This window comes from Lepidothrix coronata, unplaced genomic scaffold (genome assembly GCF_001604755.1).
Source record: "Lepidothrix coronata isolate B3197 unplaced genomic scaffold, Lepidothrix_coronata-1.0 Scaffold59, whole genome shotgun sequence".
Lineage (NCBI taxonomy): Eukaryota > Metazoa > Chordata > Aves > Passeriformes > Pipridae > Lepidothrix > Lepidothrix coronata.
This window is the reverse complement of record NW_016690239.1, coordinates 1,951,833-1,975,913: the sequence shown is the minus strand read 5'-3', so window position 1 is coordinate 1,975,913 and position 24,081 is coordinate 1,951,833. Positions and strand designations below refer to the sequence as shown.

General features: G+C 34.2%; 1 protein-coding gene across 1 annotated transcript in view; it reads right to left on the bottom strand.

Annotated features, from left to right (window-relative positions):
• The window catches only part of MALRD1 (MAM and LDL receptor class A domain containing 1), a 241,736-nt gene that overhangs the window by 108,092 nt on the left and 109,563 nt on the right, over positions 1–24,081 (bottom strand). The window contains exons 27-28 of the mRNA XM_017817063.1: positions 6,937–7,182; positions 5,593–5,750 (exon numbers count right to left, since the gene is read on the bottom strand). Coding sequence (XP_017672552.1) covers positions 5,593–5,750; positions 6,937–7,182 — 404 coding nt within the window. The remainder of the gene's footprint in view (positions 1–5,592; positions 5,751–6,936; positions 7,183–24,081) is intronic.

Here is a 24,081-nt window from a genome sequence, read left to right as displayed (position 1 = left end):
ACAAGCAGGATTCTTCAATCCTTCTTCAAAATACTTTTTTCCTTCAAAGCACATTCAAATATATTATTCTATTTCACCAACTCTGGAATGAATACTTACATCTGGTGGGAGTATACGAATACAATGTATTATAAGCTTCCAATAATTGACAGTATGAAGATTGAAATAACTTCCTAATGTACTCATTTGAGAAAATAAAACACACTGAATGATGTCTGCACTTACCTACAGTTGTGCATATTTTTTTGTCCCTTCTATATAAACTGCTTTTGAAAAATTATGCTTTTATTGAAAACTGACATTTCTGTTTAATCACTGTCTCAGTCTCAATTTCCTTAGAGATATACTTATGTCATGGGGTCAAAATTGGGCCTAAACCAACCCTGTTTGAAACAATGCCTAAAAAGATGGAAAGTGTTGTTCGAGATGCAAGAAATATAAATACAAAATTATCTTGTTCTGGGAAGTAAAAATGCCATAAAATTTACTGTTTACAAGCATTATTTAATTGCATAGTATCTCCTCTGATATCCTTCAAGACTCCCGGGACTCAAATAATATTCCCTTACTGTCACTCATTAGTCAGACGAGACATTTCTTTGACTCAAATGCAACATTTAATAACAGTTCATAGGTCAACAAGGGGAGCAAATATCTTAAAACTGTGTCCTTTTGAGAGCTGTAGATACTCATTAAATAAAGGCCATTACCACTGTGCTTCTACATGGAACTAAATACTAGAAAAATTTACGCTTTGCCATTAGTTTTGAAGAATTTCTTTAATAATTTTATTCTGTTTATGAAATAAATATTATTTCTATGTTTATTAAATCTACAGATATTCTAAATTTTTTGGATCATGATTTGGCATTCAGTGAACTCTTAAATAAAATATTAAAGCAAACCTTTTAAAATTTAGTTTCTTCCTCTAGTTTCATGGAGGTGAGATAATCTGCTTTGAGGTTACCTGAGCCCAATGCAATCTCTAACTCCTACATTAATGTGAGGAGTTGCTTGTTTTTCGTGCAGTTAGTGAGAAGAATCAATGTAGAAATACATAGTCTATTTTAAGCTGAGAAGTAGAATAAGTTCTTTCCTCAAACTTTATTCCTGAGTGATTTCCTATAGGAGTAGGGTCAATTATATTGATTTGTGAAAATTTCATTTTAAACTACTTGATCCTAGAAATACAAATGTTCAGAATATATCAGCTGGCACCTGCAGCACCTCTCGTGCAGGTTTTCATGTTGACAGCACAGGACAATAGGCTGCTCCACTAAAAATAACCAGGTAATTACAAAACCCACTGTAAGTCATCTATACCTGAGCTGTGGCACGTGCTGAGCTGCACATTTCTACATTACTAACCCTCTCCTCTCTCCATTAGGCTGGTTAAAACCAATGACAAGGGAACAACTGTGATGGCTTCCAGCTTTTGCTGAGAAGCAGCAGCAGCGAGGTAACAGGATTTGTGCTGCACCAGCCCTGAACAGCTGGAGGAGGTGGGATCCTGGCTCCAGCTGCCTGTTGCCCTTGGCCAGGTTTGTCTGTTGCTGCAGCTCTATCAACAGGGCCCTGCTTTGCTTGCCATGAGCTGGCCAGGACTTTTTGTCCTCCTGAATATCATTCTGTCTTTGCTCATTTGTAACTGGATGGAATTAATCAAATGGGTAAGGTCTACTGGAACTTCTTAATGAGATCCTGTGTGATTGGCCTTGTCACAGTCAGCAGAGGTAGTTACTAATGACAGGTTTCACCTTCTTTATACATCTGCATATTTTTTTCAGAAGATTGTTTCAAATCTTTGAAAGAATCTCCCCCGACTATATTTAATACTAAATTATCTTTTTTAATTAAAATATGAAAGCAATTAACATTGATACCACAAAAATTATCTTCAACAAGTGGTTTTATTCTTTGATTGGTGCTCCTTTCCCACTGTGATACCTAGGACTTGCTTCTTGTTTTTTTATGATAGAAGCAACTTAAGTAGCAGTAGGAAACTTACATTTAGATAATCAGAATAATAAAACGTTATCATTTCTTTTGCCTAATAATACTTACTTGTCTCTCTATAAGCACATTTAAAAATGCACTGTTTCCTCTTACTCAAAATAAACCAGTACTGAGTGCTGATAAGGTACTAAAAAAGGCATAGTGAATATCCTGCAACGGATTCTATTCCCTTACAATTGCCACAGAGAAGATCCAAATATCTCAAAATCTCACTGGAGTAGCAAAGTTTTGACTATTTGTATCCAGATCTTTTCTGGTAATATTCCATTTGCCTCTTAACTTTCGCAGTGCTGTTAAACATTTTGTAATTTGAATTTAGATTTTTGGTGAGCTGGATATTGCAGTCTCTGTAAATAGCTGAAATGTCAATATCTTTCATTTGCATAAATATTAAGGGGGTTGAAGAATACTATATGTTTGCAACTAGTTCAACGGCCCATCACTTTGATTGGATTATTATCACATATACAGACGATTTTCTCCAGGGAATATGTAGTACAATTTCAGCAGAAAAAAAAACCAAAACAATGGTAGTTGCAGAGAAATTCCATTAAGAAAATGAATTGGTTTTCTCCAACAGCAAACCTTAACAAAAGAAAGTTCATGCTTGGCTATAGCAAGCATGAACTTTTATGATCCCTCAGTTTTATTGTTTCTATCATAATCTGAGATACTACTTTATTAGTATAATAACCTTAGACTTCCTGAATGTGTACAAGCAATGCAAACATTTAGAGACAACACCAGTGCATACCATGAACTATGATTTTTTAAAAATGGCTTTTTACTCTGGTTTACTGTTTTTCTTCCACTGTGATATTTCAGGAGGAAGAGGAAGTCTTCCTCATTCTGCCTCTATAGATTATTTTCTCATCATATTGTTCATTGCTGTACCATTGTATGTATGGTGTTCACTCTCAGTTCAACTTTTAATGGATGGGATGACTTTAGCTAGAGACAGTTTGCTAAGCTGTCAAACTTGAGAATGTAATTACCTTTCCAGATTCTCTCCTCTTCATTGCATTTTCAAATAATCACTACCTACAGATAGTGATTTCATTGACATTAACTTTATTTTAAATCAAGAGATACTAAATTTGGAGGGAAATATATTGGTATTACAGTTTGAACTTGGAGAAGCTTCAGTATGACTTGCCATGATCATGTGCTGTTTAATTAGACTTTATTTGTACATACACTGCTAAGTAGAAACTCTAATTAAAATATTGATTTATGGATCCTTATAAGCAACATAACAGGTAAACTGAAGCTGATCTGCAAAAAATCCCAGGTACAATAATGAGAATATTTTTTCATATCTCCAGGTATAATTCTTGTTTTCATTAAAAAAAAAGAAATTGAATAAGAATAATTAGTCATGCCTCCAATGTCTTCTATTCATACTTCCTTCAAAAATATCTTTAGGCTCCCTGGAAACAAGGGTTTAAAATAATAAAAAATTAATATCTGAAAAGTTTATTAGGATAATAAAATTTGGTGAAAATAAGAAGAGGGCAATGTGTCACTGCAATAAAAATAAAAGAAAGAGAAAACATAAAGAATATTTACAAAACCTAGAAAAAGAAAATATTACTGATTGTCATATAGAAAAATTCCATAAAAGTAATATATTTGAATATTAATAGAGTAAAAAATAATCTCTGTAGACTCTTATCAATGTGGATAACTATCTAGTAAACCTCTGCTCAGGTTATTTTTTTAAAAAATAAACAAAAAAAATTAAATCCCTTTGTCCATCCTGAGGATGAAAAAAATAATTAAGTATTTCAACTGCTTGACTTAAACTCCTCAGAGACAATATCTCAGCAGAAAACAAATGTCTCTTTTTAACTCATTTTAGGTGGTGTGGTTTGTGTGATTTTCTTTTATTTCACTTCTTTGTTTCCTGTTTAATAGAAGTATTTGAATATGTATTATTAAATTCACTACATGTAATAAAATGAGATTAGAATTATTTTTAAGTTGTTAAGGCAACTGTCTGTGCTGTAACATACTTAATGTGATAATTACAGTACACAGTCAACAGGGCTACAAACACTACCTGCAAACCACTCACACATGCCTGATGCAGCTAATATTTATTTTCCACCAAAGTTAGCTTACAAGTTAGCTTGCTACTAAAATTATGCAATCTTAAACTGCTCATAATTACAATATTTGGGTGCTACAATAAACACAGTTGAGTAATGCAATAAAAATATAATTTGATCTTGGAGTTAAGATAAATATTTATTTTTTTACCTTATTCGTTTTAAGTAATGGGATCTATTTTTGGTTTAATTTTTTAATACAATAACAATTGAAAGTTATTTTTAAGCAATTATTTCTATTTTTCTTTAATCTACTTGCCTCATTTACGAATTTGAGCCTTTCTAGGAAAAAGAGCTGTATAAATATATCTCATTGCTATACAGTTACTTGATGAGTAGTCTGTTGTCATTTGCAGGTGTTTGGACTAATCCATGAAAAAAAATCTCCTAATGCCTGTCAAAGGGTTCATTGTTTTTATATTTCAGACAGACACATCTTAGGTTTTATCCTTAGATATTAAAGCCTACTGAAGTCTTTTATCTTCAAGGGTTTTAAATTATTTTTATAATATACAGAACATTTGAGAAGTAATTTTTAGTAGTTTATTTTCAAGGAAAAATATCATTTATCATTTAAAGATAAGGCAGTCAACATATGCACTGGAATATTTCAAGGCAGTTAACCAGGACAATATTAGAGATATTGTAGAATATCATATGGCAAATAAATTGCACCACTGGAACAACTAGAACTCCCTGCACAGACACAAATGAGCACAAATACACACACTGTCTTTTGCAAAGGTTTCTACTCTGTCTAGAAGTGCTATATTTGGTCATTGGATCCGAAGAGCATTGATTATTTCTACTCAGAATCATGATTTAAAAACTGCTTTTACAAGTAGTTAATACTTTTTAATGAACAACAAAAGAACAGTCAATTTTTAATGAATGTCTCAGTTTTCACTTGTGAATTAATAACTAAATACGTTTTTTAAATAATTTTTTGGTCATTACACATTTGGTGAAGAAAATGCCATTTCTAAAGAAAATTGATTATATAGTCTGTACTTGTTTACATAAAAAGATAAATTATTTAATGCAGTCATATTTTTGAATTTTATTCTCATTTTGTGCACCTTACAAATTCTTTTTTTTTTTTGTGGATGCCATCCCATCAGAACAATAGGATTGTATATTGATAACTACCAATAGGGATGGCAGCAAAAAATGAAAATAGCCTCACCTGGAGAATATCAAAGAGATAGGCACTGTATGTGAAGAGGGAAAATGGAAAGAAGATTTTAAGACTTTCTGTGGCTTTTAAGAGAAGCTTCTTTTGGAAGTGAAATGCTAAGAGAGTTTTTAAGAGACAAGAGTAACAAAAGCCAGCACTGAACTAGGAGGCTTGTGGGAGCTCTTCCAGCCTACAAGCCAACAAAATGTCAAAGTGCCGAAGCACTCTGCTGGAGCATATACACCCTTACAGATATAATATATTCAAAATAAAGGGGTTTTTTATTACCTTAATCAGAACCTGAATATGTCCCATGGCTTTTGACGACTTGAAGTACCAGAAGCTCATCACACAATTCCTACTTGATTCTTTCCATATGGAACTCTTCACATGGGCTTTTTCATTTTTTAGGCCTACTGCAGTGGCCTCAAGATACAGGAAGTGTCCTGAAATTAAAATATATGTTACTGAAAAAATATTTTAGATTTTGAAATTATACAATTACAAATATAAATTATTTAGTCAGCGGAAATTGTAAAAATAGATGCCTAGAGTTAATATTTTCCAATCCTGATATGGTCCTTGAGTTTTCCATCTTTATTTTTAATCAGAAGCATAATACATTCTACAAGTTTTCAAGTTCATTCTTTCCTTTGTACAAATAATAAATGTGTAGTTCACATAAACATAAATGTAGTATAAATAACAAACTTAAATTATAATTGCATATCTACTAAATTTTATGTATGACTTAGAGAAAAAAATTACTTCAGTAAACATGGAATAAAATGGGCTTATTGTAAATTTGACACTTCTCTGGCTATGCTACAATTGCAGATGTTTGCCATAATATTATGGGATGAGAAATTTGTTTTTTCCCTCAAGTCAAGCATATATTAATGTGTTTAGTGACATGTTCATGACAATACTTTAAAAACATTTATTACTAAAAAAATGTAAATTAAATAATTTTTTCCCTATATATCTTTAAGTTTCTTGGGTTTTGTCCTTCAGCAGTTCATGTAAACATTCAACAACTACTATTGCACCTTTGTGCAGTTTTACTGTGAAATATTTCAATTTAAGGTCAGTTCTGAGCTCAGCTTTGATATCATCTTTGCCTGAGCTGTAGGACTTTCAAAAGCAAAAGATGAAGGCACAGAACTTGTAGCAAGGACAAGAACAGATAACTGGGTGCTTTGGCCAAAACAAACCAGGAGGTGCACTACCACTAACAAAGGAGGCCCATTTATTTAAATTTATTTATTTAACATTATCTAAAATTAAAGTATGAATAGTCACTATGGGTAACTATAAGCTTCCTGAAAATAAACTTTGAAGGAATGGGACCCAGTGGACCTCACAGCTGAGCTAACTCACCCTTGCAAGTTTCAACCAGACCAGATGTCTCTCTCCAGACAAATATCAAATTATTTTTTTTGACTCATATGAGAAACAACTGATTTTTCCTAACTTAAAGTCGTTGTACAATGATAATTAATACTTTTGTATTGTCACACATTGAAAATGACACCCCGATTAGACATGTTAGAACTCCCCTGATGCCTGAGAAGGGAGGTTTGAGACACTTCATATAGACAATTATGTCTCGTTTGTGAACTGAAAACATACCAGTTCTATTTCCAAAGGTGTGGTCCCCAGAAGGTCTAAGACTTTGAGGTGAGCTGATCCCTAGCACCCAGTTAAAATTGTCAGCCAGAGAATTTTTCCAGCCACATCTGCCGTTCTCAAAGGTGCAGGAAGTTCCGCATTCACTCTCGTCTGTATTATCCCCACAGTTGTCCTCAAAATCACAGCTTTGTTCTGGTCTGTAGCAGTTGCCGTTCTGGCACTGCCGATGGCCGAGTGAGCAGGAGCCTGAAAAGAGAAGAATCACCCTGGTGAATCACACTGCTATGCATCCCAGCAAGGTTACTGGAAGGTTACATCTCAGAGAGCTTGGTATTTAGGAGGACAAGGGTGGTCCAGAGCAGTTTTATTAAGGTCTTTGGTTCCCCTGAAGTGCCAATCCATTATCAGTTTATTTCTTTTGTATTTTGTCAAGTGATTGCCTAAATAAATTACTGTTTCCCTTGTAAAGCCTTGAAGGGCAAGCTCCAGCCAGGCATTCCTTCACTAACAAAGCTTTCCAGTTTGACTTAATTGCTGACATTCTCCTTTCATGTGGCGGAGGATTAAATCATTTCATTTCAGCTGCAAAGTTGAGCCTACTTTAAGAGCTCTAATTTGGAAGAAAAAACTTTTCTATCTTAACTAGAGAGGTTTGCCTTTTAATGGACTTATTTTTTTCCTGACAAGTTCAGTGGGTTGATGGTGTCCTCTTTGTGCAGTATTCCTGGCATTATTCAGGGGTAATTCTACTACTGTACAGTCTAAAGACTGTAAGACTCAGATCACAGGATCCATTTCCAAGTTTCATGTTTTCACTTCAGATCCGTTTCTGCAGGACTCTGGATAAAACACAGCCCCTTCACTACATTCTATAATCAAGAAAAAAGACCCAAAATTCTTAAATGTAGCCCTACCCATTTACTTTGTACATTCAGCTCTTCCCCAGATAAATGAACAAGCATAATTGTATTTAGGACTATAAATATATTAGCTCAAAAGAAATAAAATTAGAATATGCACATATATGAAAGCTGTACAAGTGTGGGGAGAATGTGAGTTAATGGATACCGAAAATCACATGGTGCTAAAACCTTGTTTCCATTGCCACTGTATTAATTTCAAGGAGGACCTGATGGAGTTAAATGAAATTCACATAAGGCTGGATTTTATTAAGAGATCAGAAAAACTGATTTATTAATAAAAAGAGAATAAGAGATGGGGTATTCATTTGGCAACCTCCGTCCCTAGGCATTTGTTTAAGCCAGACTCTAAATAACAAATACCCCAAACAAAGTGAAAAAACGTTGCCAGACCCCTTCAGTGTAGGCTTTCGGTAAAGTGAAAACAAGTCTTGAATTTCTAGATGTTAGCTAAAGAATACAAGTGTTAACCTTTCTTTTTCAAAGTAAAAATCCTCCTAACACAATACTTATTAAAAATTAATAAAAAATACAAATAAATATTAGAATACCATAGAAATATCTAGCAAATTTTCTTGGGAAAATATTAATTTTTAATTCCTAATTACTTAGTAACATAAAAATATGTATCACATTTGCTCCAGAAGAGTGTACATGATTTGGCTTTTAGCACTTGCTCAGAGAAAGGAGGAAAAATATCTGAACAGAAAGAAGCAAACTAGAATAAAAATGTGATACTCATTGAAAGTCAAGAACATCAGGCAAAAGTCTCCAGACCTGGAGGCAAGAAAAACAGGTAATCTCTGACTAAAAGAAAAAGACTTATTTGAAGTCCACAGTTTATGAAATCATCAGTGGTTTTTTATTAGGACACAATCTGTGAAAATGGTTCTGATTAAAAGAATGGTACAATTGTATCAATGAATCAGTCAGTGTCTATCAGAAACTTTTATCAATCTGCTTCAGATTTTCAATCATCTCTCCTGTTTCCAAAAGGGTGACAGAGTTGTGTTGTAAAATTGCTGCTTAAGTTAAATGACATATACTTGTAGGAGCTATTTATTATAATCCTACATTCTTTTATGTGATTGCAGTAAGAATTTAGCAACACACTTATTTTGTCAGCAAACTCGGGATTTAAATTTCAGGATGTAGTTCATGCCTTGAAATACTATTCCTTGCAGTTCAAAGATCAATAATTGCAATAACTATTGCATTTTGAGGTCCCTTTGTAGCATTACTTCCAATTTCAGGTTGGAAAAAAAAAAAGTTGAAAAGTGAAAGTCTTTGTTCCCTGAGGAAAAACAAAAAAATCCATCTTGAATCCTGGCATGAATGAATCTTTTCAAGCATGTGTAATGAATGATATTACACTGCCTAACTCAGTCCGTAACGTGACTTGTTTCTGGATGTGCTTCCATAGTATGGCTTCTCTTTAAGTGACACTACTTTATAAGGCTTTATAACTGTAGCAAAAAAAACCCAAAAACAAAACCCCCAAAACTCCAAACAAACAAACCTCCCCCAAAAACCAACCCTGAATGGGTTTTTTTAGAACTCTCTTCCTTTCCTCCCTACTTTTTCTCAATCCTAACTGTTCAAACACTCTGTTATATAGATTCTTGTGGGTGTAAGAGAGATATTTAATTGAGAGGAACTTAACAAAGTTCAGTAAGTTTTTCCTCCAATCAGAGAAGATTGGATTTTCCTCCAATCTTGAAGATTATTAGCAAGTAGACTTTTTGTGTGGTAACTGCATCAAATTAGGCTGCAGAAAGTCCAAAGGGGCTCCTAGTGTCTTTCAGATCAATAATCTTTGAACTGAGGAGGATTTACACAACAGAGGAAAACTGCTACACCAGTCAATAATCCCCTTGTTTTATATACCCTGAGCAAAATCAACAGGTGGAACACTTATATCTAAAAATATGTAGTTAGGACAAAGATGAATCTCTTTATTTTATTAAGGTGTTTCTCTTAAATGTATTTTTTTTAAAAAAAAAGTATCTGCAAATATCAAGAGAGAAAATAAAGTTAGTAATAGAACTGAAATATGGCTTATCTTCTACATCAATGAACTTCGGATAAAGTTAACATGGTATATAGCTTGCACCACTGAAGCAGAACAGCAATAAATTATAGAAAATATATTCCTATTAAGAAACAGCCTCTATGTGTGTCACTTAAGTAATCTTCAAACTCTGGTAAGACCAATTGTTTTCTTAAAGGAGTAAATCCAAATGTGAAAAAATTCTTTAATCTTTGAAACCATAGCCTGTGTCAAAACAAGGTTTTTCTATGAGGTAGCTAATATTTTATATCACCCTATATTATAGTAATAATTTTATTGCATGTTTACCTCCTCTGTTAAAATAAATAAAAATAATATTTTAAATCTCTAAAATATATTAACTCCATTAATATATGCTAAGATGATGCACATTATTTATTATTTTCTTTCACCTTAGAAGATGGAGACATTTGAGAAGGACTTAATCTTTTCCAATATCACTTAAAAGTTCTGAAGATCTTCAGGTGGTCTTCCTATATCTCTGTTTAGATACTTCACATACCTATTGTTTTTGTCATCTAAATCCTTTACCAGTTGTTTTTTTTCTTCATAATATTTAGTTTTCTCTTCATTTCAGGATGAGAATCATTCATACTTCCTTTTATGTATATAATAGATATTAGATATAGGGCAGTTTGTTTGGTTTGTTTGTTTGGTTGGTTGGTTTTTGTTTGTTTGGTTTTGTTTGTTTGTTTGTGTTTGTTTTGTTGTTGTTGTTTTAAAATTCCACTTATCATTTTACCCTCAAAATCCACTACAGGTTCTCACAGGTGTTTGGACTCATATCTGAGTATATAACCCTTTCATTTACATTCGGTATTGATGAAAACAAATTGTGTCATATTTCTTGGATTGACCATGAAAGATTCCTAAAGGAGTTTTCTCATTACACTTTTACATTGAGTGACCACATAGAGCCCAATTAATGTAATTTATTAGAGACAAGATTAAGAAATAACTAGATCATGTTATTGATCATGTTCTGTAATTACTTGTAAGTAGACAAACAGTGATAGCAGAAAACTCTAATTTAGTACAAAAAAGCCCATCATTACATGTTGGAAAACTGAAGTTACTGAAGTGCAAATTAAAATGAAATGGTTGAGCAATTAACCATTGAATAGATAACCAAAGACTGTGATGAATACTTTATCAGTTAAAGGCTTTAAATAGATACTGATTTTCTTCCCAAGAGATATGCTTTAGTTTAAACTAAAATTATTTGACAAATCAAGGAAAACTCTAGATGAAAACATAGTTAGTGTTATATAGGAGGTTAAACTAAATATTAATTATTAACCTTAATTTGCGTATAATATATAATTTGCTTATAATATTTTGGGAATTTATAACAGACAAACTAAAAATTTGTCCACACCTATAGTACCTGCAAAATAGAGAGGAAAATCTAAGATCTCTCCAATAGATTTCAATCTTCTTGAAGCTGGTCCTTTAAATATCTTTGCTTATTGGAAGTAATTTAAATATGATAACTAAACCGATAAAGAACTTCTAGAAAATTGCAAAAATATGATTGTAAGAGTTGGACTTGATAATCTTAGAGATCTTTTTCAGCCTTAAGAATTCTATGATTCTATGACTACATATGGGATTACACTAGTTATGACTCTAGTTATGAGCATTTAGCAGTTAATCTCATAATTTAAACTTGTTTGTTTATTAGTTTTTATTGTATATCAGCATTGCTTTAAAATCACCAGGAAGGTAATTCATGTTTTGGAACAACAGGAAACAGATTGATGATAAGGATATTCTAAAAGTCATTAAACTTGTTCTTCTTAAATTTATTATAACTCATCTTATCAACATCTATAATTAAATGAATGGAATAGTTTACAATTATCAGAATTATCAGAATAACCTATTAGTGGCCATGAAAAGCTAGATCTGTTTCAAAATATTTTCAGAAGATTTTATTTACATTCACATAACTAGAAGCATACCAGCTCCTAAATCAAAGCTAGAGCTCCTGTAGAACCATAATCTGACATAGAGGCCAGAGTAATTAATCAGCAGGCTAAGAGTGTGACATCCCAGGGATAGGGACTCTCTGGATAATTTAGATCTCTGAGCTTGTTCCCTGCAACAATTACTCCATTATCATTCCTGCTCTGAGTTGACATTACCCTATGACTGAAATCTATGCGTCCTTAAAAAAAATAATTTGTTAACAAGAACGTCTTTCCCCTAATATTTCACCAGTATAACCCAAGGACACAGAGTAAAGTGCTTTCATCACTGTTGATGATGCATAGTAATACTGACTTGTTGGTGCAGGAATGTGAAAAATGTATCTCATTTCAAAAGTAAAACTTTAGAAGTTACAAGAATTTTTAAAGACTTTCAGAGGTTGAAGTATTGGGGAAAAAAAGAAGATTTAAAATCTGTTACACTTTATCAGCCTTAGTGCTTTTGTTGTTGTTGTTTTTGTTTTTTGGTATTGTTTGTTTGTTTATTTGGGTTTGGTTTTGGTTTTTTGTTTTGTTTGGTTTTTGATTGTTTGTTTGTTTTTGAAATAACCCTTTTTTCTAGGATTGAGTACAAACATTTGATTTTGTAAGCCTTTCAAGTACCTTGACATATTGGTTTGTATTATGAGCAACTGAAAGTTTAAAAATACAACAGCTTCATTAAATTTATAAAATGGACTTTTAGAAGAAACTATTAACCTTCTAAGTTACTGCCATTACAAAGAGCAGAAGAAGACTTCAACAACAACCAAAGCATCCTCAGCTGATTCCTCATGTTGTCTATTTCCACATACAAACACAAGAGAACTCTTTTCTTGTAATCAGATCCTGTAATATTCAACCTCAGAAACACTAAGAATCAAAAACACAAACTGCAAGGTAGCCTATTACTGTTCAACGTTATTGTCTCTGTCCACAACAGAGCACTGAAGAACCTTCTTTGTTCTGTTTGTTTGTAGTTTGTTATTAGAAAAGTATGGGCTTTTATCAGTTGCTCAATACACTATAACACATATCCAATCTGTGACCCAGTCAATGGGTCCTAACATGGTGTTTTGCTTTAATTAAGTTTACCAGAATTTCTGGAGAACTTGAGTAGCTGAAGGTACGTTTGCACTCAGTGCCTCTTCAGACCAGGTTTACTGCATATACTATAGGCATAGTGTATACTATAGGCTAAAGACAATGCTGTAAAGAGAAAAAGCTTCATTCTCAAGTGCTTAGATGCATGTGAGTGTGCATTCACTAAAAACAAATAAAAACCCCAGGTTTTGATTAGAGAAGGAGGTGTTAGGTCTTTTTAACTCATTTATTCTTACACTACTTGTATACTACTTTACAAGTAGTAAAAGTAATGCATACTTTCCACATTGCTCAAGTAATTCTACACCTGCTTATTCTCTAAATTATTCTAGTAGGTCCACTTAAAAGGAAATTTTTAGTTAATCTCTTCAGGTGGGAAATTCCCATGCAGAATAAGAAGACACCTAGGCCTGGATTCACTGACAGATTGTAATAGCATCAAGACCGGTTTGTTCCTTGCCAGAAAACTGAAACAAGATACAATACATGTTAACATTATTATTCTAGTCCTAAGCAGGTGGTTTATGTCTCCAACATAAAGAAACGCACAGACAAGGAAAACTGGTGTAACAGGACATTCACTTGATGTATCAGTTGTTATATAGAATATTCCCTTTCTAAAGCCAAGTTGAAATTTATAGCCTATCTTTTTGAGGATGGACAAAGAGAAAAGTAATCCACATATAGTTTTTAAGCAAAGCTTTTTCAGAAAAAATAGTAATCATCATATGCATCTACTACAGTGAGGAAAATTAATACAAACTAACATGAAAAGCTTAATTCGTTCACCTGAGTTTATTCTTAGAAAAAAAACATAAATAAATGAAACCTAAATATTTACTAACTAAACTCCTTAGCAAAGACACAGAAAGAAGAAACGTTCCTAAGATATAAAGTCCACAATCTAAAAATATGTCGAAAAACTGTACCATGGCCTTTAGAAGTACAACTCAACAGCTAACATAAAATGTATGACTGTACACCGACATCTTGCCTGAAGCAGATAAATGTAATAGTTTTTTAATGAAAGCCTGGACTGCTGCATAATTGGTGACATCGCTACCTTAGAACAAGTGGTTTCTCTGTGACCTCCAGTTTAATGGTCCTGTTGTTATCTGACTGTTTGGAGGGTGGAAGAAGGTATGGCATTTGCATTTCATGGTGCCTAGTGCAGGCTCTGGTCAGTGGTTTCACCGCTTGCTTTTCTGATGGGAGAAAAATCTGGACATTGAATCTAAAAGATGTCTTGAAGTAAAGCAGAAACCCATAAATCAGAACAGTTTGAATATGAGGAATGTGTTGCACAAAATCTGAATAGTTGAGGTATGCCAGAAGGGAATTTCTATAAGGAGATCAAAGGAAAGTTGGGCAGACTGAACTGAAAGCATTTGATGATGTTATACCTCAGTCAGAATGAGAAGAGATCTTCACTGGCTGCACTGGAACATAGGTTCCTTTCATATTCTTCACCACACTCCAAGCTGTTGCCCAAAGTATATAGTGGAAGCTGTGCAGTGATAAATTCCCTTTGTACAACTTCTCAAAGCTGCTGTACTGTGCTCAGTAAATTTGACAGCTGGAATATGCTTCCCTGAAATCCTACTCAAAGCCTGACCGATGAGTTCTCATTTACAGTCACAGACCTGACTCTGAGATCAGAGGACAGGACACTGTCCTGGTCAGATATGACCTAGGTAGAGAAGATAGTGGACATGGAGGCCCAGAACCTGAGAAACGCTGGCTCCACAGCTGAAAGTATGAACAAAAATATGGTTAGAAATCCTTCTCTGCCAAACAGAGGTATAAAAAAACATGGCTTAAGCAGTAAATAGTCTTTGTATTTATTATATGTCCATAAGAGCTCAGATGTCTCTTCCATGAACTGACATTTTCTTTGCCAACTTATACATCTTTTTGTTATCTTTGCTTTTGAATCCTGAACAGTCTTATGCCAAATTAAATCCATTACTGGACCACCTCAAAATGTCTATCTATTATCAATTGGGCAGCTCCACTATTTACAAATGTCAGTCTGCTCCCTTAAGATGTCTGTATTAACATTCCAGCAGCTGAGGTCACTTGGTCCATGCAGCCTGGAGAAGAGGAGACTGAGGGGAGACCTCACTGCAGTTGCAACTTCCTCATGAGGGGAAGAGGAGGGTCAGGCACTGATCACTTCTCTGCGATGAATAGTGACAGGACCTGAGGGAATGGCCTGAAGTTGTGTCAGGGGAGGTTTAGGTTGCATATTAGGAAAAGGTTCTTCCCCCAGAGGGTGGTTGGACACTGGAACAGGCTCCGCAGGGAAGTGATCACAGCACCAAAAGTGACAGAGTTCAAGAAGCATGTAGATGATCCTCTCAGGTACATGGTGTGACTCTTGGGGATGGTTCTGTGCAGGGCTAAGGGTTGGACTTAATGATCTTTCTTGGTCCCTTCCAATTAAGTGTATTCTGTGATTCGACAATACAAATGTAAATTACAAAGGAAACTGTTTTGGAGTATTCTCCAAATATGTACAGATGAGATGGAAGTGTGAAAAAGCTGCAAGAAACATAATTTCTGCAAGCAAATACAACATTTAAACATTTATTCTATAGTATTCTTAAGTTATATTCTTTAGAAATAACTTGAGTAAGAGTCAGGTGTAGGAGAAACTAAAAACATCCAAAACTGATTAAGTTGAATCTCATGACCCCTATGAATCCTCATCTGTCATTGCTCAGAAGGAATAAGTTTCAGGACTGATGTATTTATACTTTATTACAAAACTTTTTATCTGTATTAGACAGAATGCTATAGTGAGCTGAAAAGGGCATGATGATTAAAAGATTTTATTGATGTCTTGAACAACCTTCCACACACCTTTGAGCCTCCACTGAAGGGGTCAACAGGAAAATGAAAAATATCTTTTGCTAGATGGAGGAGAAAGATACCAACAAACTCTTTAATCACTTGGTATTATAAAGAAACATAGCTTCTAATATGATCAGCTTTTGCCTTTTCTCTGTGTTACAGTTCTTCTCAGACAAAAAACCCCCAAGATTCTCTCTTTCTCAGAAAGAAAAATATTAACACTATACCCATAAAGTTGCCATAAGTCCTTTGAGGTGAGGTTCTGTAAGCAACAATTACATTTGGAACTGCTATGCTCTAATGTCATATTGTTAATATCTCCTAGTGATATTAAGTAGTTCAGTTGCTTATCTTTTTTCCAGACAATCTGAACAATTAAGATCAATGCATTTTTTTTGTTATCCTCGTTTAACATTATTCCAATCCAGCACAATCATTTATTCCCCAAAGCAATAATAACTTTATTAACTGTACCTCCATTCAGCATGTGTTCACATTTATCAGTGCACTTTGAGGTAAGCAAATAGTAGCACATCTGCTTAGTATGTGTCTGAACATGGGAACAGCAGAATAGTTCATGGTTAAAAAGAGAGCCCTGATGAAATTGTTTTATGCCACTTCACAGGAACTGGGGTTTTAAAAGGAATTGCTCAAATCACTAGGTCTATTTCACTTTTATGAAAGGCAACGACCTCAAGCAATTTCTCTGTGTTCAATTCAATCAGTACCTTTCTCCACTGCTGTTACTGAAATGCTATTTTCGGGTTTTCAGATAAGGAACCCTTTTAGCATCTAGCCTAAATTTATTCATGGCCACTTCAGATACACTGATCTCTATGTAAGCTCTGCCATTCAGCTTTCCTTCCCTTGGAAGGGAAGGTAAAGGAAATACAGAAGTACAAACATACCAGAAACCCAAAAAACAATACTACTCAAACCCTTCATATTAACCTAGCTCAAACCTTCATCTCAAAGTCCAATAGAAGCTGAAAACTTTCTTACATAATCCTCTTTTGAAGGAGGATTATGTCAAAGCTTTTGAAGCTTTGACAATTTCAAAATACAAAACCACAAGAAAGATTTTTCCTGTGTCATGTCTGCTTTATGACATATAGTTCTCAGAAACTTGAGGGTGGGCATCCAAATTGATTTTTTTTTTTTAATCTTAAGTAAATCTCTGAGTCTTTCCAGGTTCATGCATTGGTAGATCGTGTTTTGTATGCGCCAGAATACTGAATACTGACCTGGTTAAACAAGCACTCAAATTAACCGTTTCAGCTCTTAAAAATCTTTATCTCCCTTAACAGGTAAATATTCTCTCAAAACCCAGAGTTTCAATATCCTGGGATATTCTCCAGGGACAGAAGTAAAGAATTGTAGTAAAGCTGTGTTATAGCAGCCTTGGCACTTTAGCTCATGACTGGAATAGCTTTTTGATGAATGTATAGCATCTACTTGGAAGTAGTTCTCTTGGGCATTTACATTTGAATGCATATATATATATATATATATACATATATATATATACATCTCCTAAAATTCACTATGCAGGGTCACAGAAATTGATTCCAAAGGAAGTAAGTTATAGGATGTGTATGAATCTATCTGTGTCCCTGCTTGGCACAACAGTGCAGCAATACCTCTGCTATAGAAAGGATCTTTTCCTTCTTATATATAGAGAAAGAGGCAAGACTTTAGCTTAAAATACTATTTATCAAGGATTTGTTATTTTATTATAAAAAATATTTATGAATAACAATAGTTTCTCTCTTGGATAGTGATTTTTTGTTTTCTGTCTCAGTTACTGATTATTCCTGATCACTAGAAAAAGTAACTTGCTATCAAGCATTCTAATTGTTAGGTTTTGTCTATCCCACTAAAACATTTGTGTTCAGATTTATGAATACTCAGCAAGTAGGCTTAAAAGCTTAAGATCAAAATCATTCCTGAGTTTCTGAACATGGAATAATTATAACTTGCTATTGATATTGTCACGTGAAAGGGGACTGGTGTAGCTGTTACTCATTTTCTCAGTAGGAAAATACTTTCTTTAGAGCAAACATTCTGCTTGCACAGAGCCTTTCTGTGTGTGTTCTTGCGTTTTTTTGCAGAAGCAAGAAAAATGACAAAATGTCCCAAGAAGAGTTATTTCAAACATGTTTCCCAAATTTATCCTTAAACAGTTTGATAATTAGAAGTCAGTACTTGCTCTAGGATTGTATCTTTAGATACACAGGGGAAAGCCAAAAGTACAGTCTCCATTGGAAGGGACAGAGTAGACATAACTCCCAGTCTGGTGTACAGGGTGTGTTCCTTTTAATCTCAAGAAACAAATAGTTAATTTTTACTTGATCATGGCTGGGCTTCGCGAACGAAGATTTGGGAAGGGCTCTACCCACACTTGTTACAAGCACGCTGGTGGCTAAAAAGGCCAATACGAGATAGACACGTCCGGTTGCAAAAGGCACAGCAGAAAGACTCCTTAGGTGGTAAATTCTGCAGGGCACGATTCTTTCTGCATTGTCTTTTCTCCTCGAGAGTGATCCTGTGTGCATTCTCAAAAGCATCAGCAGCATTAAAGATAGTGTGTCTATTTTTACTTGATAATTGGCTGTTAAATAGCCACATGGCTATAGACGTTTCTGCTTATGAATGTCATATTTCTCTTTTTTAAAAAAATCAAATAGCAGTTTGTTAAATGAGGAACTATTCTGTCAAATTTAGACACAAAAAGTTGTTATAGATAAGCATTTACTTTGCATATGCTTCTTTTATCTAAAACTGAAGAATATATATTTTAAAGCAGACAGAGGACATGATGCACTGCCATCACATGTAAAGCAAATCTTAACTAATCCAGGAAAAGAGAGAGGCCAGTAAGAGGTGATGAAAATAGAACTATTTCGTGGTGCCTAGTGAGTTTAAAAAAGTCCTAAACTAAAAACTTAGGTGATATTCAGCTCACAGAGACAAATACTAGTATGTTTAGATGTAGACAAGCTAAGTGTCCAAGTTGCCCTTAAAATTGGTGGGATTCTGGTTGGTAACAATCATTGGACTGCAAAGAATGATCCCATTATGCTAAACTAGAAACCTAGAATTTTAATTGATTGCCCACCCACATCGCATTTCAGAATGTGTCCTTGTCACCACCTGAAGGCACATACTTTCTATATCTCCTGTTATACATCTGTCAGCACTGTCAGGATTTCTTAGACACCCTGCTGCATCACAAACAATGAATACTTCTCATGTGTTATTCAATTGTGTCAAGCGTCTGGGCAGCAAAAGACCAATAACATTTACAATAACTGCAGTTCAGATATCTGACACATCTGGAGTACGACACCTGATTTCAGTCTTAACTTGGAGCTGAATCCCACTCTAAATATTTCAGGTCTTAGATAAGTTTCATAAAATTTGAATTTACTTTACCTAATGATTATATGCCAATGAAGATATTCTAATTTGTGTCTCCTCTTCCCCCATATTTATTTTTTACTCACACATCTAATAAAGCAGCACAGAAATAGTAAGGACTTTCCTCAAAGAAAGAAGTGTTTATTAAAAAGAAAGGTGGAGAAAAGAATCTTTGTTTTCTTCAGTTCACTGACATGTTCCCTCTCCAGTCTAGTTGAAGAGGAAAATCAGATATTTTTTTTTCCTCTCTGCTTGGTGAAGACCATGAAGCCTCAGTCAACAACTTCCCATAATTTTTTTTCTAGAGGACAACTTCCGTGATTATTGGTGACACAATCTTTGCTTGTATGCTAGATAGTTGGAAGTTTCCAATCATCAAAAAAGCAGTTTTTGTAATTTCTATTTCTTTAATTTCTTCTCCTTATCTAAGTCATGTGATGTGTTCTGACTTTTAAGCGTAAAACAATGGTGGCCCTTCCACAGTCAGGAATGCTTTACAAATTTTGACATTTAACAGTCTTTTTACCACTTCTTTGGTTGTTAACTTTGTTTATCCTAACACTAAACAGCATCCAGGCACATCTTGTGACAGTTAGGTAACTTATGCAACTTCCAGTATCATTCTACTTGGAAGTCATATTCTGTTGACAAGTCTGAGAACAAAATAAATCAGAGAATGAAAATGAAGTTGTGCAGTGAATTGCCTCAAATTGGCTTTGTAAATCATAATGTATAAACTGAACTTTCAAATACAATTTACAATTACCTTATGAAAAATAACATGTTTTTTGCCTACTGTATACCATATTGAAAATGCAACACCATAACTAAAAAAGTAACCTGAAGAGACTACTGATAAGTATGTGCTGAAAAAACATTAAAGTTACAGCTTGTTTCCTACAGTTAGACAGGCAGAAAAAGAAGTACACACGTGCTTTCAGTCTTAACCACACATGGAAATTTTGTTCCAGGATGTCTAGACAATTCAAAATGCGCAGAAAAGTTGTACTGCACTGACAGTAAAATAGGAGTAGATACTGTGAAATATAAACTTTTTTTCCGATAATTTTTGCTGTTGCGAGACTTAATAGTAAAAACACTTGATATTTCTGAGAATGCGCTGTACTGCAACATTATTTCTCTACTTTTAGGTGTGTGAGAAAAAGAAAAGCAATAATTACACTCAAGTAAGAGTAATTTGTTTGTTAGTTCTTGGAATGCAAAGCAGGGTTAGAGCTTTCGTGTTCTCAGTTTACCCAATCAGAGGCCAGCCCTTAATGTGGAATATGTAACACATAAGGGAATGTGTGAGCAAATTTGTTTCTCCTGACCTCTTACTTATTTAGATGTCTGCTCTGCGACACCTTACTCAGAAGCAAGTCTGTGGAGACCCAAGAGCTGAGGAAAGTTTTGAACATGTTAAACTGTTCTGCAAAACAGAAAAACAAGTGCTGACAGTGTCCTACCTCCAAGGACCTTCGATGACATTAATCATGTTCTGAGATGACATTAATCACATTCCATGGTCCAGTTTCTAGAATTGTAATCAGTTATGGGCCCAGCCCAGGCTCTGACTGCTGATCCAAAGAATTGTTGAGCTTTAATTCACTTTCAAGGTATTAGGTCTGGGAATGCCTAGGGAAAAAATTTGTTTCTTTGCCATAAAATTTTAATGAATTATGGGAAATGCCTGCAAATTATCTGTACTTCATTTTTGTTCAAATATACTAGTTGGTTATGGACAAAAATGTATCCTAAAAAATATTTTTAACACCAATGTAGCTTTAAATTTACAATGCGTATCAGATTTCTGTCATTATTTTGTAAATTAGACCAGTACAAATAAATGGAATTTTCTTTTTTAGTTTAGCAAATGGGCACATTGCTTTCAAATCCTCATACAAGCTGGTAATGCTATAACTCAAAATAAAAGGAGGTAGATCAAAGTCCTAGCTATCAACAAACAAAATGAAGAAACTGTGGAATGATAAAGGTGGTGCAAGGGCAATATTTCCAATTAAATTGATAAAGTACAGCAATTACAATTACATGGACTAGAAATTTAACTGGAGAAAGCTTCACAGAATCAGAAAATGCAACATGAAAATCTGAGATATGTATTTTTCTCCTTCACTGTCAACAAAAGGATAATTTTTATTATAACACCCAGAAAATATATGTAGAAGTTGAATTGAATTCATCTGTATGCATGATTATTTTATATCCAAAATTAGTAGCTTTATATCAAGCTACTAAACCAATCTACATATTCTATTGTATTTCCACCATTTTTCTGAAAAGTACGGAAGTGATTGTGTCCTGTACCAGAAAGGAGAGAGAAAAAATTAAACCTGTCAATTGCTTAGTTTTAAAAGTCTAGGCTACAATTATAAACTTTTTGTATTATTATATAGGTGAAAATGAAAATTGCCACTTGCATGGAATTTCATTCTAGATACATCTGAGTCGGTTTCTCTTCAGACACTAACGAGTAAAAAAATTCACAACTTGCTTCATGCAATTAAGGCAGCTATATAGATATAGCCAATCTTCCAAAAGAAATTATGAGTCCTCTTTATAGAGGACTGTGGGTTTGTGTTTTGGCTTTTGCTGTAGTTGTTTTGGTTTTTTTCATTTATTTTTCTGTTTGCTTGGTTTCAGTTTCATTTTTTTTGCTTTGTTTCTCTTTTTCTAGAACTGTTTTTAAATGCTTTAGACATTCTACTTTATTTGTTTCATGTGCTGTTCTCACAGTTAGTGGTTGATTCTGGTTGTTTCAAAGAAAGCTTTGTTATTCAATTAGATTTCCATAAAAAGATATTTTTCCTCCTTTCAGTATAAGATCACATTTTGCACTGAACCATAAAATGTGAAAGTTCTTGTAATTATATATTAGTTACAATAACTGCCAAGGTTATTTCTGTTTATGTGTCTGTAAATTTTTATACATCTAATTATAACTGCAAAAGAGTGATACAAGGAATACCCTTTGGCCTTTAGAGTACACTAAACTTTTGAGCAATATTTCAAATGAAAATATTTTTGGCAAATCTGATTTTATGATAATTCTATTACTTTGCTTATATTTATTTTAATTATGTTGCTGATGAATTCTATAAATTTTAATTTTTTTTCTGAATTAGACTTTTGTGCTAAAATGATTAAAAAATCAGTCTGGCACAAAAAAACACCCCCACTAACCAAAACAAACAAAAAACTAAGCAAAGAACAGAAAAACATAGCAAGGCTGTGTTCTTTTGCACTTACTTATAAAAGACAAAGAAAGTGCATGAGTAATGAGTTAAGAAACATTGACAGTGATACAAAGTTATTCAGGGTGACATAAGCTAGGAATAACTATAAATAATAAGAAAAGCATTTTATGAAAATTATTTTGCTTAATGTGACTGCTCCCACTGCTAGTTATAAACTGGGCAACCTTGCTGATATCAGCTTGCATTGCAGGACATTTGGCTTTCCTAGAATCCCTGTAACATCCAAACCCAACAGGTGTGTCAGTTATTTTATACAACTACAATGGAGAAAAACAGCCACAGTTAAGCAAATTAATTGCATCCTGAGTGAGATGAGACCTTGAGTTACACAAAATAACACAATCTGTCTTCACATAGAGGTGGTGGGATCCTATCATTACCACTCCTAAAGACTGACAGAGGAGAGTATTGAAATAGCTCCAGGAACACAAAAGCCCAGTGTTCAAAAAGGACAAAACAAACAAGGCTTTAGGATTTATCAGGAAAGAGAGAAAAGAGAGAAAGAATAATTTTGTTACAGTATTATTCCACTGATCATTCATTTCCTAAATGCTCTACAGAGAGCTGATTTTATAACCCTGAAAGAGTATAGTAGATTTTTTAAAAAGTGAGAGAAAGGAAAACATATGGAATAGTTTCCATGTAAGAAATAAGCTGCAACTCCTTTTGTGTATAACGTTGCTTAAGGAGCAATGAGTGCAAAGAGAACAATCTGGAGTAGGTGTGTTTGACTGTTGTTCACCATTTTCAGCCAAAGGAGACAGGGTGTAAATAGAGTTGCTTTCTCAGCAAGTGGCAAAACTGTACAACATGCTGCCAAAAATGAGAAAGGGGCTGAATGTGTTCCCAGGGAAACCAGACTCTACACAGAAGGCAAATACATTTAGGTTTACTACATATACAAGACCACATTTGGTTCATAAGGTCTCCTAAAAAGGAAATATTAGGAACATTAGGAGGAAGCATCATATACATTCAGCATCTCACTGACAGCATTAGAGACAGGATATCAAGTAAAATGGACCTTGATGTGGTCCTCTGTGAATATTCCTGTGTTTTGAAAGACATATGCAACACTTCAGTGACTTGCTTTTAATTTTTTGAAAATAACTGTCTTCTCTACAAAACTGAAGCGAGCAGAGAACAGTTCTCTAGTCTCTGGGAATAGCTTTTCTTTACTGTAGCCTGCTAATCTGATCAGCAGCCCTTGACAGCTGTTGTATTCTCAGGCAAATGGTACAGAGACAGGAACAGAAATTCTGATGGAGGGATGTGCCATCTTTATAGTCAGTAACAACAGTGCAGGAGAGAAAGGATGGCAATAAGAGAGCACAGGCAAATTTGGAGGACATGGAAGTTGTTGCCAAATCTGTGATGTCTCTTGTGAAAGAGACTATAAAATATGACTCATGGATAACTTGTGGATAACTGTTCCGCCATTAACCTCCATGGTCTGCAGTGGGACAGCCATGGTATTCGCCTTAGGCTGCTGGGGAATCTGCTCCAGCACCTGGAGTACCTACTCTCAC